A 17,627-nucleotide genomic window follows, 5' to 3' on the forward strand; every position below is an offset into this window, starting at 1 on the left:
GTTATAAGTAGAGCCCTAAGAGGCTCCATGTCGAGGTTGACGATTACAGGGGACAAGTGGGGTTGACCTTCAGGTAGGTGCTGGACAAGATGGACATCCAGATTCAACCCCAGAAGACCTCACCCCTGCCCCTTAGACTTCCAGTGGTGCCCTACCTTTCTTTCTACCTGCCGATCTCTTCTCCTGTCACCATTATATTCTTTCTCTTCTTCTTTTATTCCACCCTTCTGTTCCCACTTCTCCTCAGTCTTAACCTTGTGCAGCTCTCTCCCTTCTGCCATACATCTGCCACTCCTTTACCTCCAGTCTACCACCTCCTCCCTCATTGCGCCTCTTTTAACCATGCCTCTCTCTCCCCTCTATCCCTTCTGTCTCTTTCTACCCTACAACTTATTTACTCTTCTTTCCTTCTTTGCTCTCTTCTACATCTCTTGGGCCAATCTACCCAAGGCCTCTACCATCCCTCTTCTTCTAGCACTTTTCTCTTTTTACTGCTTCCATATTCTAACTCTATTTTTAGTTTTCTCTTTTGTCCCATCATTTCTTCTCTTCACTCTCCTGCCATCTTCTCCTTCACCATATCTTCAGCCCGCGGGTTTCAGCCTTCTGCTACCGCTCTTTTTTTCTTGGCACAGTTCCCCTTCTTTCTTTCCCTTCTGCCTCCTCCTGGGCCATACTGCATTCACCTTGCCTATTTCCTCATCTGCTCCCATTCCTTTCTTGCCCTTCAACTCTCCCACTGCCTGCTCTGGTTTCTACCCATTTAGTTGTGATCCTGAACTCACTAGTCTCCTCTTCTGCTTGCATTCATCACCTCTGTCCCTCACTCTTCTGCTCTCCCCTACCACTTTTCCTCTGTTCCTTGCCCTGACAACCTACAAACACCTTACTTTTTTAATCTGACATTTTTCTTCCCTCCTCCACTCTCACTGCTTGCTCTACCTCTATCATTTTCATTTCCTCTTCCCTCCCACGCACAGCTTAGTTCTCTCTTCATCTGCTGCCATTCTTTCCTTCACCTCATCTCTCCCTCCTCTCACCCCTTCGCTCTCCCCTTTCCTGAACTCCCTACCTTTCTAGTCACACCTTATCTCTCTATGCATGTCAGTGCCTTCTCTGCAAAGGCCACTCACACATATGGGGCCCCCTTCATCTTAGGCCCGGCTTCCACTTCCTTCTTCTCTAAATGCTTTATTTTCCGTAGGGATGTAGCAAGAAGTAGCCAGGGTGTTGCAAGGCCTCTCTACTCAGGAACGGCAAATGCATGATCTGACCTTGCTTCATCAACAGCAGGAGATGGGCATCAGTGGCCGCCTTGTGTCCACCCTACTGCCTTAGTCCTAATGGCCTCACACTCCTGATGCAGTGTGTCACTACAAGCTGCCTGCAAAGCAGCTCAAACTTTCTCTGTTTCCCTTCTAGGAATAACAACTTTATGCATTGAATCAGCTTGTAAATATTTATTTTTGCCAATTTACTTTTATTAACTATTTCAATTTAATTCCACAGGGTGGTAAGGTATGGACAGTGAAATCAAAATAGTGGCTTAGTACCAAACAACAAAGCCTCAGTGCATAAGGATGGTTGTTTTCGGAAAGTGAAGATGACCCGGAGCTCTAGGTTTGCAACAACTTCAAAAAGCAGGCGTGGCAACTAACTGGGAACAGAGAAAACGACTAAGCCTGAAGCTGATTTTTCTCATTCCATATATTGTATTATGCTTCAAACCGCCTCAGAGTAAAACGATCAGAAAGATTAAACAAGTGTGAGTTATCAGAGTGGAATGGCTTCTCAAATGTAACTAACACTCAAATGTAGGTCCGGGGCAAGCACTTGTTGCATAAATATTTTCACTTCCGAGGGATATTTCGTTATTTACAAGTATAAACAAATCAGAGGAGGTCAATGTCCATGCAATACTCATTAAAACATGTTTACCTTTATTGTAAATTCAATCTGATGAAAGGTCCTAGAGAAGCTTGCCATGAGCTGAAACATATCAATGCTCAGAGCGTCAGAAGTATTGTCAGAACGACTTGAAGGTGAAGGAACAAACTTTAGTCATCTGATCCAAAAAGAGAGAACAAACACGTTACAAGAGAAAGTCATTGTAAAAGGTCTTTCCTGGATTTCAACTACGTAAAGGCACTCAAATAGGACTTAAAAGCCAAAGACACTGTGCTAGAAGTACTTAAATATAAATTCAGTGTGGCTTAAAACTTCCTTTCTTGCAACATCCGCCTGTCTTTCTCTGCATCTGTATATCTGAAGTCAACCTATTCTGCTTACTTTTAGGAAGGCCTTAATGGCCACTTTGTTCAGGTTTTCTTGAATTATTGTCTTGATGTATCGCCCAAATATACTGTTCAATTCCCACCACTCTAAATATTTAAGCGTTCTAACATTATTGAGAGTGGCATTTAAAACTATAAAATAGATAGGAAATAAAACTACGGTGCCATATCCAATATATAGAGGTTTATGTCACCATCTCTACTTATCAAACTAATTTAGAACTTTGACAAACCTTTAAAAGACATAACACTGCCGTGGTATAAATTAATAAAAATGTTGATTGTCTCACAAAAGCAACTGGACAACCTCACAGTAGCCACAGTGCTCGATACCATGCACATGGCAAAGAAAGGTTAAGAGGAAGTGTTTTTTTGCTAATGATAATGCTCAATGTTATCTTGTCTTGCCATTATCTGAATACCAAAAGTACTTGCAAATACTAAACTAACATCTTATCACTGCTTTATAGCACGCCTAAATAAATGTGGAAAACACTTGACTCATAAAATGAGTAACTCTACTAATGAGAACCCACCGGTACATAACATGGAGACAATATGAGGCTGTAAACTGTGAGAGACTGTGTCCAAGGTGCAATAGGAATGCACCATGAAGATTTGTAGGATGGCCTATCTAAGCTGCCTATTGCGGTGACAATATATGAGCTCCAGAAAGAAGTGTTGAGAACAGTACGTACAGTCTATTTGAGAGGTTAATTGTGAACATTACCTAAACCTGTCCTGACACTGGTTTCAATTTCTGATTTAACATGGCAAATATGCAAGATAAAAACCAAAGTGAAGACATTAATCCCAGATCGAAATCTTGTAAGTGCATTGAATCTGAGAACAACTTTAGTCATCAATCCAGTCTTACTAAACATGAGAGAATCAACACTGGGGAAAATTCTTATCAGTGCTCTGAATGCCAGATAAACTTCAACCAAAACGTCTGTCCCACTATCCATAAGAGAATCCACACTATGAAAAACCCTTATCAATGCCCTGTGTGCCCGAAAACCTTCAGTATTAGAGCTAATTCCACAACACACACTGGTGAAAAGCCTTATCTGTGCTCTGAATGTGAACAAAGCTTCAGTACGAAAACCCTTCTCACTGTGCATGAGCGGATCCACACTGGAGAAAAACCTTATCATTGCTCTGAATGCCTGAAAGATTTCAGTCACAAAGTCAGTCTTACTCGTCATATGCGTACCCACACTGGACAAAAACCTTATCAGTGCTCAGAATGCCAAAAAAACTTCACTCAAAGAATTAATCTCACTCGCCATGAACGAATCCACACTGGACAAAAGCCTTATCAGTGCTCTGAGTGCCAGAAAAGCTTCACTCTGAAAACCAATCTTACTTCCCATGTGCGAACCCACACTGGACAAAAGCCTTATGAGTGCTCAGAATGCCAGAAAACCTTTAGTCAGAGAGCTAATCTCATTCGCCATGAGCGAATCCACACTGGACAAAAGTCTTATCAGTGCTCAGAATGCCAGAAAAGCTTCAGTCAAAAATTCAATCTCTCTCAACATGAAAGAACACACACTGGGCAAAAACCTTATCAGTGCTCTGAGTGCCAAAAAAGGTTCAGTTGCAAATCCAAGCTTGTTTTACATGAAAGAACACATATGGGAGAAAAGCCTTATCAGTGCTCGGAGTGCAAGAAAACTTTTAGTCTCAAATCAAGTCTAATTCAGCATGAGAGAACACACTCTGGAGAAAAGCCTTATCAGTGCTCGGAGTGCCAGAAAACTTTCCGTCTCAAATCCAGTCTCACTCAACATGAGAGAACGCACACTGGAGAAAATCCTTATCAGTGCTCGGAGTGCCAGAAAACTTTCATTCTCAAATCCAGTCTCACTCAACATGAGAGAACACACACTGGAGAAAAGCCTTATCAGTGCTCGGAGTGCCAGAAATGTTTCAGTCTTAAATCCAGTCTCATTCGACATGAGAGAACACATACTGGAGAAAAGCCTTATCAGTGCTTGAAATGCCAGAAAAGATTCAATCTCCAAGCCAATCTCATTCATCATGAAAGAATACACACTGGACAAAAGCCATATCAGTGCTCTGAGTGCCAGAAATGCTTCTATCTCAAAGTCAAACTCGTTCAACATGAAAGAACACACACTGGACAAAAGCCGTATCAGTGCTCCGAATGCCAGAAAAGTTTCAGTCAGAAAACTGGCCTCATTCAGCATGAGAGAACACATACAGGAGAAAAACCTTATCAGTGCCATAAATGCAAGAAAAGGTTCAGTCAGAAAATTCATCTCACTAATCATGAGAAAAGGATGCACAGAGAAATATGTTTCGGTCCTCTGAATTCCAGAGAAGTTTTTAACACAAACTTTATCTGACTGCACGAGAAAATGTGTATAATTGTAGTTGCAACAGGATTAATTAAGAAAAGCTTGCAGGATACCTTAGACAGACTGCCTACATAGTGGCCAACATAAAATTTCCAGAGAAATGGCAGAGCCTGAAAAGCTAACAAAGTGAAAATAGATCACAGTTTGGATAACAAAGTTAATCGAAAAAACACAGAGAAGGTGATGCAAGCAATGTTTGCAAATAGTCTCCCACGGGCAATTGCTTGAAATAGCAGTTCAACTCATCTGTTTTTTTTGTTGTTTTTTTTTGCCCTAATCATCAGACTTTCTCCCATCCTCTTCTGTGTGGTAAACAAAGTTATGAGACCCACAACGTTTACAGATGTTTAAAAAAAAAAAAGAAAAATTCAAAATTATTAGACATTATATTGTAATGATGTGATGCAGCACTACTGATGCTGAGCCAGTGATATATATGTGGGGACTTGGGATATTGCTGACTCTGTTGTATATTGTTGTTTCAGCTGCAAGACGGACATTACTGTTCCTTAGAGCTAATCTCAACATGTGACTGGATATGCCCAATGCTACTTATCTTTGTTACACTGGTTTAAAGCGTGACTGAATCTGACACCTAACTTTCAAAGGCAAATCCGTCATGTGACTTATTTGCACCCAGCTCTGCAGGCCTTAGACAGGTAATCTTGACATGTGACAAAGTATATCTCGCGCCTGTCTGCCTGTCCATGGTAATGCTGGCATGTGATAGACTCTGGCCCAAGTCCTCCCGTCTTTCAGAGGTGACCTGAGTGATGGTTCCACTGTTGCCAAGTTGCCCCATGTGGTGTTATTTGTTATCTAACAACACCCTCCTTTGTTAGATGACTGTAGTCATTAGTCAGTATGCCATTGGCGGCAAATGCAGTTATTTTGTATCAAGACTCTGGTCCGCTCAATCTGGTGAGAAATCTGTACTATCAGAAGTATCTTTGTTAGCAAAGTGTACACATCAGTGTTGCAGTATCCTACACACACTGGGGTCATAATCCAGGGGAAAGTGTGGAAAAAAAGAGGTAACAATACAGACGAACATCAGTTCCATATTATAGGCTATTTTCAGATAACCAGACTTAGCCATAACGGACAAACTCTTAAATATGAATATAATTATAGAGGATTCAGTCCTGTAAGATTACCCTATAACATACACACAAAAATGTAAGTAATGTAATTTTGCATTTGGTGGAATGGGACCACCGTAATATTTTGGCATGCTCTCACCTCACCAAACTTGCAGTTCTTTCACTCTGAGTCAGAGGAAACACTGGGTTTACATAAGCAGAGCTTCTGCTGCATCACAGATGTAATCCTTTGACCTCCTGGTTTATGTGCCACAGAGTCTTCGGGTAAAAATTACAGTCATTCTGCCCTTAATAGGAAGTGATGACCTTTGCTCTTTATGCCTGCCCAAGATTGCCTGGAGAGGAACGGTAGTCCAGTGTAGGTCACCCTTAAATCTATGATGAAAGCTCCTTTTGCATCAACTCAGCCATCGTATATCATATTTTATTAGGGGACCACAGTCCTCAGGGTTCTTTTTCACTTTTGACATGTTCATGATGGAAAACTATCCCTCTCCACCAATCTAAAACCTCTACCTGTGGCAGCACCACAATCCTTTACAGTCATAGACAAACAACATCTCCCACGATTCGTTGTGCCTCCACTAATTCATCCTCATACAAGCCACTGTCAAATATAGGATCCAGAATTCACATGACCCCTTTTCATAATGATTACTCTACTCAAGCACCATCTGAGCGCTCCCCCTAACTCTGCAGCACCATGATGCTTTTTAATCAGCAGGGACTACATCCCCGTGATCCTTCGTTGATGTCATGATGCGACACACATCGTAAACACCATTTTTGAATTCCAGAATTACACTACAGCAGCAATCCAGCAAGCATTCTGACTTTGCCTTCGCTGCCCAATTGAGAATTATAAATTTTGATGTCTGGCGGCATTTGCCCATGTCTGCTTACCAGCTGTAAGAAGCACCTGAATCCACACCATTTAGTCCAACAAAAAGGTATGTCCCATCACGATTGTGGTAAAAGTTACCAACCAATCTATTAATCATTGAAACCTAATTGAGTCTTTCGTCTTTGTCCAGATAGGGTATTTCTACAACTCCTTGAACTTAACATTGATCCCTCCCCATTTATCAGCTCACATCCTTACTATGATAACCTAGATTATTATTTTTTTTAAATACCATCCAACAGCCACAGTCCATGTCCTGAGGCGACCCATAAACCATCAATCAATCAATCACTTGTTAAGCGCGCTACTCACCAGTTAGGGTCTGAAGGCGCGGGGGTGCTACTGCTTGAATAGCCAGGTCTTGACACATTTCCTTAAGATCAGGAGGTCCTGGGTCAGACGTAGGTTGACGGGGAGGGAGTTCCAGGTTTTGGCGGCGAGGTGGGAGAAGGATCTGCCGCCGGTTGTGGTACAGTGGATGCGGGGGATGGTGGCGGAGCGGAGCTGGCGGGTGGGAACCTGGAAGCTGAGACACTTGTTGAGATAGGCCGGGCCTGCGTCATGGAGAGCCTTGTGAGAGTGGATCAGGAGTTTGAAGATAATCATCTTGTTGACGGGGAGCCAGTGAAGGTCTCTGAGGTGAGCTGAGATGTGTTCGTGGCGTGGCAGGTTGAGGATGAGGCGTGCAGAGGCGTTCTGAATGTACTGAAGTTTCCTCTGGAGCTTGGCCGTTGTTGAGTGCGTTGTCGTAGTCCAGTCTGCCGCTGACGAGGGCGTGGGTAACCGTTCTTCTGGTTTCCATGGGGATCCATCTGAAGGTCTTGCGAAGCATGCGGAGGGTGTTGAAACATGAGGATGAGATGGCATTGACTTGCTGGGTCATGGTGAGCGATGAGTCCAGTATGAAGCCGAGGTTGCGTGCGTGGGTGGTGGGAGTTGGAGCGGCTCCTAGTGTGGCAGGCCACCGTGAGTCGTCCCATGCTGATCGGTTGGAGCCGAGGACGAGGATCTCCATTTTATCTAAGTTCAGTTTGAGGCGGCTTATCTCCATCCAGTTGGCGATGGCATGAAGTCTGTTGTGGAGATTGGTCTTGGTGGTGGCGGGGTCCTTAGTGAGTGAGAGGGTCAGTTGGGTGTCGTCCCCGTCGGAGACGATGTTGATGCCATGGGATCGGACAAAAGGGTTGGGCTTAGAGAGGATCCTTGGGGAACTCTGCAGATGGTCTTGGTGGCTTTCGGCAGGAACGGAGGGAGGCGGACTCTCTGAGTTCTGCCAGAAAGGAAGGATGTGATCCAGTCCAGGGCGTTGTGGTGGATTCGGCGTTGTGGAGGCATGTGCGGAGTGTGTGGTGACAGACGGTATCGAAGGCTGCCGAGAGGTCAAGGAGGATGAGGGCCACGGTTTCACCTTTGTCGAGCATGATCCTGATGTCGTCGGTTGCGGGGATGAGAGCGGTCTCAGTGCTGTGGTTCTTGCAGAAGCCGGATTGGGAGATGTCGAGCAGGCTGTTGTCCTCCAGGAAGCGGGATAGTTGGCTGCTAACTATCTTCTCGATGAACTTCGCTGGGAAGGGGAGGAGAGAGATGGGCCGGTAATTCTTGAGGTCTTCGGGGTCTGCTGTGGGCTTTTTGAGCAGGGCGTAGACTTCGGCGTGTTTCCAGCTCTCCGGGAAGGTGGCGGTCTCGAAGGAGCTGTTGATGATAGTGCGGAATTGGGGGCGATGATTTAGCTGGCTTTGTTGAAGACATAGTGAGGGCAGGGGTCGGCGGTTGATCCGGAGTGGATGGTGCTCATGGTCTTGGTGGTGTCCTCGTCGTTGGTGTGGGTCCAGTCGCTCAGGAGGTTGGTGTAGTTGGGTGCGTTGGGGTTAGTGTAGGCCGCGGTGGTCGTGGGGATTGGGGAGGCGAAGCTGCCGTGGATGTCTGTGATCTTGCGGTGAAAAAAGGTGTTGAGGGAGTCACAAAGGTCTTGCAAAGGGGGTGGTCGATGGAGCAGGACTTGGGGTTGGTGAGTTCTTTGATGATGCTGAAGAGCTCTTTGCTGTTTTGTGCGTTGTTGTAGATTCGGTCTTTGTAGAATGATCTTTTGGTAGTCCGGATGAGCTGGTGATGCTCGCGGATGGCTGTCTTGAGGGTGGCGTGGTTGCTCTCTGTTTGTTCGTGGTGCCAAATCTTCTCGATTTTCCGGCACTCCCGGTTGGAGGCCTGAAGGTCGGCGGTGAACCAGGGTGCTTTCGTGCTGGTGCGGGTGTTGGGTGGTTTCCTAAGTGGAGCGAGGGTGTTGCCGCAGTTGTCTAGCCATTGTTTGAGGTTGAGGGTGGCAGTGTTGGGGTCGCTGGTGTTGGATGGCGGGGCAAGGGCAAGGGTGGAGATCAGTTGGTCCTTCGAGATCTTGTTCCAGCTACGGCGAGGGGTCTGTTGCGGTTGATGGTGAGCGGTGGGTTTCTGGAAGGTGAAGTGGACGCAGCGGTGGTCGGTCCAGGGAGTTCGGTGGTATGGTTGAAGGTGATGTGGCTGCTGGCAAAGAAGATGGGTTCGATTGTGTGGCCGGCTGAGTGAGTGGGCGTTGTGACGAGTTGTCTGAGACCGAGGTTGTCGATCAAGGCTGAGGAGTTGCTGTTGTTGGTGTTCTCTAGGTGAAAATTCAGGTCGCCGTGGAGCATGTAGTACGTAGAGGCGAGGGCGTGGGTGCTTATTGTGTCGGCGATGGCATTGCAGATCTGTGGTCAGGGGCCTGGGGGTCTGTAGACAAGGGTTCCTCTGAGGGTGGTGTTGGCGTTGACGTGAATCTGGAAGTGCAAGTGTTCGGAGGCATCAATGGCGTCGTGGGTGTTGGTTGAGATCCTGATGGTGCTCCTGTGGACTATGGCGATTCCTCCTCCCGGTTTGTTGGTGCGGTCTCTGCGGGTGAACTTGTAGCCTTCCGGGATGGCTATGGCAATGTTGGGTTCCGAGGAGGGGTTCATCCAGGTTTCAGTGAGGAAGGCGATGTCTGGGGAGGTCGAGGTGAGAAGGTCCCAGAGTTCAACGGCGTGCTTGTGGACGGAGCGGGTGTTGAGGAGGATGCAGCTGAGGTGATTGTGGGTGGAGCTGTTGTAGAGCTTGGTGGCTTGGATGCAGGTGAAGTTGCATATCCGGCAGGAGAAAGGTCCATAGGTGTGCCTCGGGAGGCCTGGATGCAGGTGGTGGGGTGGCCAGGGTTGAGAGTGTGGAGTTCTTCGGCGCTGTAACGGCATCTGGTGGCGTGGGGAGCATGTGGGCCAGGGGGTCTGGTGCTGGGTGCGGTCCAGGCGCGGACGGGAGCAGACAGGCTTGATTCTGGCGCGGCCGCACAGCAGCCGCCATTAAGAAGGGGAAGTGGGAAGGAGGAGCAGCTGGGAGGCGGGAGCGGTGGGCATATGGGGACGCGAGGGGGCGGGGACGCAGGGGACGCGGGAAAGGGGAAGCACAAAAAAGCCGAAAACGAGCTGAAAAAGGTAATAAATGAAGAAAAAAGGCACGAAAACAGGGGAGAGAGGCAGAGAGCAAATAAAGGTATAATAAAGGTAAAACGGCACGAAAAAAAACAAAAGACAGATTATAGGACAGACACACAATACTTACGGCAACCACTAGACACCAGGGATGAGGCGCAGGCGGGTGCCTGCGTGTGGTGGAGGGCCTCAAACTCGCAGCAGCAGCGAGGGCGGGGTCGGGGGCATGGAGGCAGACAGGAGAAGCTGCGCGGCGTGAAGAGTGAAACCCGGCCTAAAATCAGGTCTGGGGTCACTCTGTGCACCGCGCATCGGCCACCATTAAGAAGGGGAGGCAGGGAGGGAGGAGCAGCTGGGAGGCGTGAGCGGTGGGCAAATGGGGACACGAGGGGGGCGGGCCACAGGGGACGCAGTGGTGGGAAAGGGGAAGCGCAAAAAAGCCGAAAACGAGCAGAAAAGCAATAAACAAAGAAAAAAGGCACAAAAACGGGAAAGAGGCAGAAAGCAAATAAAGGCACAATAAAGGAAAAACAGCACAAAAAAGACAGGTTACAGGACAAACACACAATACTTACGGCAACCACTAGGCAGCAGGGATGAGGCGCAGGCAGGTGCCTCCAGGTGGTGGAGGGCCTCGAACTCGCAGCAGCAGCGAGGGCTGGGTCGGGGGCACGGAGGCAGACAGGAGGAGCTGCGCGGCGTGAAGCGTGAAACCCGACCTAAAATCAGGTCAGGGGTCACCCATAAACCATAGAGGTCGAAGTCCATCTCTGATATCCGTGAAGGGAAAAGGCCACCCAAGATGCAATTAGTTGGCGCCTTAAGAAAGGATTTTGCACCAGCTATATGTTGTCCTGTTTGGACAATTAGTCTCCTTCCCCTGCCATACCTCTAACATATGGGAAATTGGCCAACTCCAAAAACTACTTTGCTATTCCTTTAGACGTTCAATGGACTGGTGCTCCACAATATAATTATTGCTACACATTTCTGACATTTTTCATTTCTCTGGTATTCCTTTATAAGCACATGTTCCTGTGTTTTTAGAATTGATGTCCTTCTTACCAACAAATGCCTTTAAACAAAATCACAAAAATATACATTTATAAAAATAAATGGATAATATATTGGTTCCTTAACAACTGAGTGCTTTTTTTGTTCTACATTTGTAATTCAGCTTGAATTAAGTGGGAAGGTATTTTGTATTTTTCCTTTTGTATAAGGGCAATGTCGTTTTGTCCACTGCCTGCAGCGGAGCCACTAGAATGTCAGCACCACTGAAGGTACAGAGATCGCTGCTAACCATGGTAGAGCTCACAAAATTTGGTGAACAGTCCTAAGCCAGTCATGTGGGCTTCCCTCCAGGGTCTATACGACCCTGATGATGTAAAAATACCCACAGAAGAAATTGGATATAAAATATGAAACAAAACAGACACAGTTTATATGAGAACATGGGTGCGCTGCCCTTTGAGGTTTAAACTTACACACTCCAGAAGCTCTCTTTTCATCATTGCAGATATTAAGAACAGCATTTGCAGGAGATTTTAGAGAATAATGTGAGCTTTATTCAGAGATGCAGTGACTCAAAAGAACTGCATCCTGTCTTGGCATGCACGCCAAAGAAAAGCAAACTTCGAAACACTAATACCAAAAAATCCTTCAAAGTGTTGAGAATGCCAAAAATCCTGGTGATTAACAGGAATCCACCTATTTTAGAATAAGGGAACTCCCACTTCAGAAAAATATTATCAGTGCCCTGAATTCCAGAGCAGCATCAACTGTTAAAAAGAGTTTCTCTACATTTGAGAGCCCACTTGGGAGAACACATACTGTCCACCACTAGCTCTGGTCCTATAGTCGGTCAGCGTTGTTTCAACGGTGTCCCAAAGAAATTCTTAGTAGTGGATACAGACTACCTCAATAAAGACGAGAAGAACTGGGCAAATAAAGGTCTATGGAAAGACACTTAAAGGGACCAATCCAAGTTAAAAAAAAAATTTTATAAAAAAAATGAATGAGTAATGCTATCTGAGGTTCAGTTTTGTGATCTCATCAATGGATACGTTTGAGGTAAAGGTGTTTCAATCAAAAACTTGATATAAGAGAGCCCATGGCTGGGGTGATGGAGTATGTGCCCTGGTATTGTAAGAGCAGTCAAAAGAAGTCTTATATCAGGTGGACAGGAAAGAAATGTTTCTGTGTGTATTTCAAAAAAGTCAAGCTCTGCAGGTTGTTATAAATGTTGTACAATATGTGTATGTTACTTGAAAAGCTGGTACGTATGCATAAAGCTTTGGACTCACATGACTCCTGTTAGCTGACAGTTTGCATAATAGGCTTATATATTGAAAGGAAATTTGAGTAACTGAACTGTAATTGTCGTAAAAGACTGCGCATGCAAGGTATTATCACTATCTTGTAAATTTAAATATGTTACACTATGGATATTTATGTGGCAAGAACTGTTAGATGGATGGAAAAAAGTATGCAGACTGATGGGAGTAGTCTTATTTTATTTTTTTTAAACCTGAGTTAGATTTTGATTTTAATTTGCGCTCATTAATGAGCTAACACAGATTGAGGCCTCTTTGGCAAAAGTGCATTAAAAAGTGAACGGGATAAGGAATTTGTGGCACATATATGGTTTCTTAAATTGCAAGTTGTAGGAAGTCGGCTCTATTTATACTATCTCAAAGTGAGAGATAGTGTGCACAGAGTCCAAGGGTTCCCCTTAGAGGTAAGATAGTGGCAAAATTAGATAATTCTAATGCACTATTTTGTGGTAGTTGGGTCGAGCAGTATGCTTATCAGAGGGTAGTGTTATGCATTTGTTGTACACACACAGGCAATAAATGAGGAACACAAACTCAAAGACTTAACTCCAGGCCAATAATTTTTATATAGAAAAATATATTTTCTTAATTTATTTTAGAACCACAAGATTCAAGATTTGAAGTAAACACATAAAATACAAGGTACTCCACATAGGTTAGTAAGGAACTTTGAATTAGAGCAGTAACATACACAGTTTTAGTTAAAATGGCAATAAGCTATTTTGAAAGTGGACACAGTGCAAAAATCAACAGTTCTTGGGGGAGGTAAGTATTGGTTAGTTTTTCAGGTAAGTAAGGCACTTACAAGTTCAAGTTCCTGGGTATAGGCAGCCCACCGTTGGGGGTTCAAGGCAACCCCAAAGTCACCGCACCAGCAACACAGGGCCAGTCAGGTGTGGAGGTCAAAGGAGGGCCCAAAACACATAGGCGCCTATGAAGAACAGGGGAGCTCCGGTTCCAGTCTGCCAACAGGTAAGTACCTGCGTCTTCGGAGGGCAGACCAGGAGGGTTTTGTAGAGCACTGCGGGTGACACAAGTCGGCACACAAAACACACCCTCAGCAGCACAGGGGTGGCCGGGTGCAGTGTGCAAATCAGGCGTCTGGTTTTGAATAGAAATCAATGGAAGGGCCCGGGGAGACTCTAGCGGTGCAGGCAGGGTACAGGGGGGCTTCTCGGGCCAGCTACCGACTGGGGTAGGCAGAGGGCCGCCTGAGGGTCACTTCTGCACTGTAGTTCGGTTCCTTCTGGTCCTGGGGGGCTGCGGGTGCAGTTCTTGGTCCAGGCGTCGGGCTCCTTGTTACAGGCATTCGCGGTCAGGGGGAGCCTCTGGATTCTCTCTGCATACATCACTTTGGGGGTCCAGGTGTGTCGTCTCGGGTTACTCATGAGGTCGCAGTCGCCTGGAAGTCCTCCCTGTAGTGTTGGTTCTCTGGAGCTCGAGCCGGGGATGTTGGGTGCAGAGTGTGAAGTCTTATGCTTCCGGCGGGAAGAGTGAGTTCTTTGAAAGTTGTTAGAAAGTTGCAAAAATGTTGCTGTAGGTGAACAGTGCCGCTGTTCTTGGGAGTTTCTTGGTCCTTCGGATTTCAGGGCAGTCCTCTGAGGCTTCAGAGGTCGCTGATCCCTGTCGGATGCGTCGCTGTGCAGTTTTCTTTGAGTCTGGAGACAGGCCGGTAGGGCTGGGGCCAAAGCAGTTGTCATCTTCGTCGTCTCTTCAGGGCTTTCAGGTCAGCAGTCCTTCTTCTTGTTTCAGGTTGCAGGAATCTGATTTCCTGGGTTCTGGGTTGCCCCTAAATACTGAATTTAGGGGTGTGTTTAGGTCAGGAGGGCAGTAGCCAATGGCTACTGGCCTGGAGAGTGGCTACACCCTCTTTGTGCCTCCTCCCTGAGGGGAGGGGGGCACATCCCTAATCTTATTGGGGGAATCCTCCAATCTCAAGGTGGAGGATTTCTAAAGGCAGAGGTCACCTCAGCTCAGGACACCTTAGGGCAGTCCTGACTGGTGGGTGACTCCTCCTTGTTTTTCTCATGATCTCCTCCAGACTTGCCGCCAAAAGTGGGGGCAGTGGCTGGAGGGGCGGGCATCTCCACTAGCTGGGATGCCCTGGGGTGTTGTAACAAAAGGCATGAGCCTTTGAGGCTCACCGACAGGTGTTACCGTTTCTGCAGGGGGAGGTGAGAAGCACCTCCACCCAGTAAAGGCTTTGTTCCTGGCCACAGAGTGACAAAGGCACTCTCCCAATGTGCCCAGCAACTCGTCTGGTTGTGGCATGCTGGCAGAAACTGGTCAACCTAGCACTAGGAGTCGGACTGGTATTCAGGGGGCATCTCTAAGATGCCACCTGGGTGCATTTTACAATAAATCCCACACTGGTATCATTGTGCACTTATTGTGCTGAAAAGTTTGATACCAAACTTCCCAGATTTCAGTGTAGCCATTATGGAACTGTGGATTTCGTATTTGACAAACTCCCAGACCATATACTCTTTATGGCTACCCTGCACTTACAATGTCTTAAGGTTTTGCGTAGACACTGTAGGGGCATAGTGCTCATGCACATATGCCCTCACCTGTGGTATAGTACACCCTGCCTTAGGGCTGTAAGGCCTGCTAGAGGGGTGACTTACCTATGCCACAGGCAGTGTGAGGTGGGCATGGCACTCTGAGGGGAGTGCCATGTCGACTTAGTCATTTTCTCCCCACCAGCACACACAAGCTGTGAGGCAGTGTGTATGTGCTGAGTGAGAGGTCCCCAGGGTGGCATAAGACATGCTGCAGCCCTTAGAGATCTTCCCTGGCATCAGGGCCCTTGGTACCAGGGGTACCATTTACAAGGGACTTACCTGGGTGCCAGGGCTGTGCCAATTGTGGGAACAAAGGTACAGTTTGAGGAAAGAACACTGGTGCTGGGGCCTGGTTAGCAGGGTCCCAGCACACTTTCAATCATAACTGGCATCAGCAAAAGGCAAAAAGTCAGGGGCTAACCATGCCAAGGAGGCGTTTCCTTACACAAGTTGTTAGTTCTGATAGAAGAGGGTAAAACCTTAAATGCTTTGGATCAGAGGCCTGCTTTTTTATTTTTTTAAATCATATTCTAGAAAATTGCAGAGTGGAATATAAAATCTGTGGATGAGAAATTTAGTTAAGGGGGTTTTGGTAATGTTATTAGTTAAATGTGGATCAGGATTTCAGGGTATTTTCAAAGAATCTAAATTGGGTGGTATTTGAGCTACAACTTATTTAGATGTAATTACCTGGATAAAAGAGTGAAAGAGCTATTCACCATACTGTAGCTTCCTCAGCTATTGTTGGTAAATTGTAATTTCCTAAGTGATAAGCTTCCAATTATAACCTGGTTGGGCATGCCCCTCAGTCTGGGTGATGATAAATACTGTTGGAAGGTGAAGTGGACGCAGCGGTGGTCGGTCCAGGGAGTTCGGTGGTATGGTTGAAGGTGATGTGGCTGCTGGCAAAGAAGATGGGTTCGATTGTGTGGCCGGCTGAGTGGGTGGGCGTTGTGACGAGTTGTCTGAGACCGAGGTTGTCGATTAAGGCTGAGGAGTTGCTGTTGTTGGTGTTCTCTAGGTGAAAATTCAGGTCGCCGAGGAGCATGTAGTACGTAGAGGCGAGGGCGTGGGTGCTGATTGTGTCGGCGATGGCATTGCAGATCTGTGGTCAGGGGCCTGGGGGTCTGTAGACAAGGGTTCCTCTGAGGGTGGTGTTGGCGTTGACGTGAATCTGGAAGTGCAAGTGTTCGGAGGCATCAATGGCGTCGTGGGTGTTGGTTGAGATCCTGATGGTGCTCCTGTGGACTATGGCGATTCCTCCTGCCGGTTTGTTGGTGCGGTCCCTGCGGGTGAACTTGTAGCCTTCCGGGATGGCTATGGCAATGTTGGGTTCCGAGGAGGGGTTCATCCAGGTTTCAGTGAGGAAGGCGATGTCTGGGGAGGTCGAGGTGAGAAGGTCCCAGAGTTCAACGGCGTGCTTGTGGACGGAGCGGGTGTTGAGGAGGATGCAGGTGAGGTGATTGTGGGTGGAGCTGTTGTAGAGCTTGGTGGCTTGGATGCAGGTGAAGTTGCATATCCGGCAGGAGAAAGGTCCATAGGTGTGCCTCGGGAGGCCTGGATGCAGGTGGTGGGGCGGCCAGGGTTGAGAGTGTGGAGTTCTTCGGCGCTGTAACGGCATCTGGTGGCGTGGGGAGCATGTGGGCCAGGGGGTCTGGTGCTGGGTGCGGTCCAGGCGCGGACGGGAGCAGACAGGCTTGCTTCTGGCGCGGCCGCACAGCAGCCGCCATTAAGAAGGGGAAGTGGGAAGGAGGAGCAGCTGGGAGGCGGGAGCGGTGGGCATATGGGGACGCGAGGGGGCGGGGACGCAGGGGACGCGGAAAAGGGGAAGCGCAAAAAAGCTGAAAACGAGCTGAAAAAAGGTAATAAATGAAGAAAAAAGGCACGAAAACAGAGGAGAGAGGCAGAGAGCAAATAAAGGTATAATAAAGGAAAAACGGCACGAAAAAAAACAAAAGACAGATTATAGGACAGACACACAATACTTACGGCAACCACTAGACACCAGGGAGGAGGCGCAGGCGGGTGCCTGCGTGTGGTGGAGGGCCTCAAACTTGCAGCGAGGGCGGGGTCGGGGGCATGGAGGCAGACAGGATATGTATGTTACTTGAAAAGCTGGTACGTATGCATAAAGCTTTGGACTCACATGACTCCTGTTAGCTGACAGTTTGCATAATAGGCTTATATATTGAAAGGAAATTTGAGTAACTGAACTGTAATTGTTGTAAAAGACTGCGCATGCAAGGTGTTATCACTATCTTGTAAATTGAAATATGTTACACTATGGATATTTATGTGGCAAGAACTGTTAGATGGATGGAAAAAAGTATACAGACTGATGGGAGTAGTCTTATTTAATTTATTTTTTTAAACCTGAGTTAGATTTTGATTTTAATTTGCGCTCATTAATGAGCTAACACAGATTGAGGCCTCTTTGGCAAAAGTGCATTAAAAAGTGAACGGGATAAGGAATTTGTGGCACGTATATGGTTTCTTAAATTGCAAGTTGTAGGAAGTTGGCTCTATTTATACTATCTCAAAGTGAGAGATAGTGTGCACAGAGTCC

General features: G+C 46.8%; 1 protein-coding gene across 2 annotated transcripts in view; it reads left to right on the forward strand.

Moving 5' to 3' along the window:
* Nucleotides 1–17,627, forward strand: part of LOC138287383 (zinc finger protein 84-like) — a 303,406-nt gene that overhangs the window by 133,378 nt on the left and 152,401 nt on the right. The window contains exon 4 of one of the 2 annotated variants that reach the window (XM_069227771.1): nucleotides 1,510–4,563. In XM_069227771.1, the coding sequence (XP_069083872.1) occupies nucleotides 3,065–4,563 (1,499 nt within the window). In that variant the 5' untranslated portion in view covers nucleotides 1,510–3,064. Of the gene's footprint in view, nucleotides 1–1,509; nucleotides 11,283–17,627 lie in introns of those variants that run through there. The other variant, XM_069227770.1, reaches the window with a different exon arrangement.

This window comes from Pleurodeles waltl, chromosome 4_1, assembly GCF_031143425.1.
Source record: "Pleurodeles waltl isolate 20211129_DDA chromosome 4_1, aPleWal1.hap1.20221129, whole genome shotgun sequence".
NCBI classification, from domain to species: Eukaryota; Metazoa; Chordata; class Amphibia; order Caudata; family Salamandridae; genus Pleurodeles; species Pleurodeles waltl.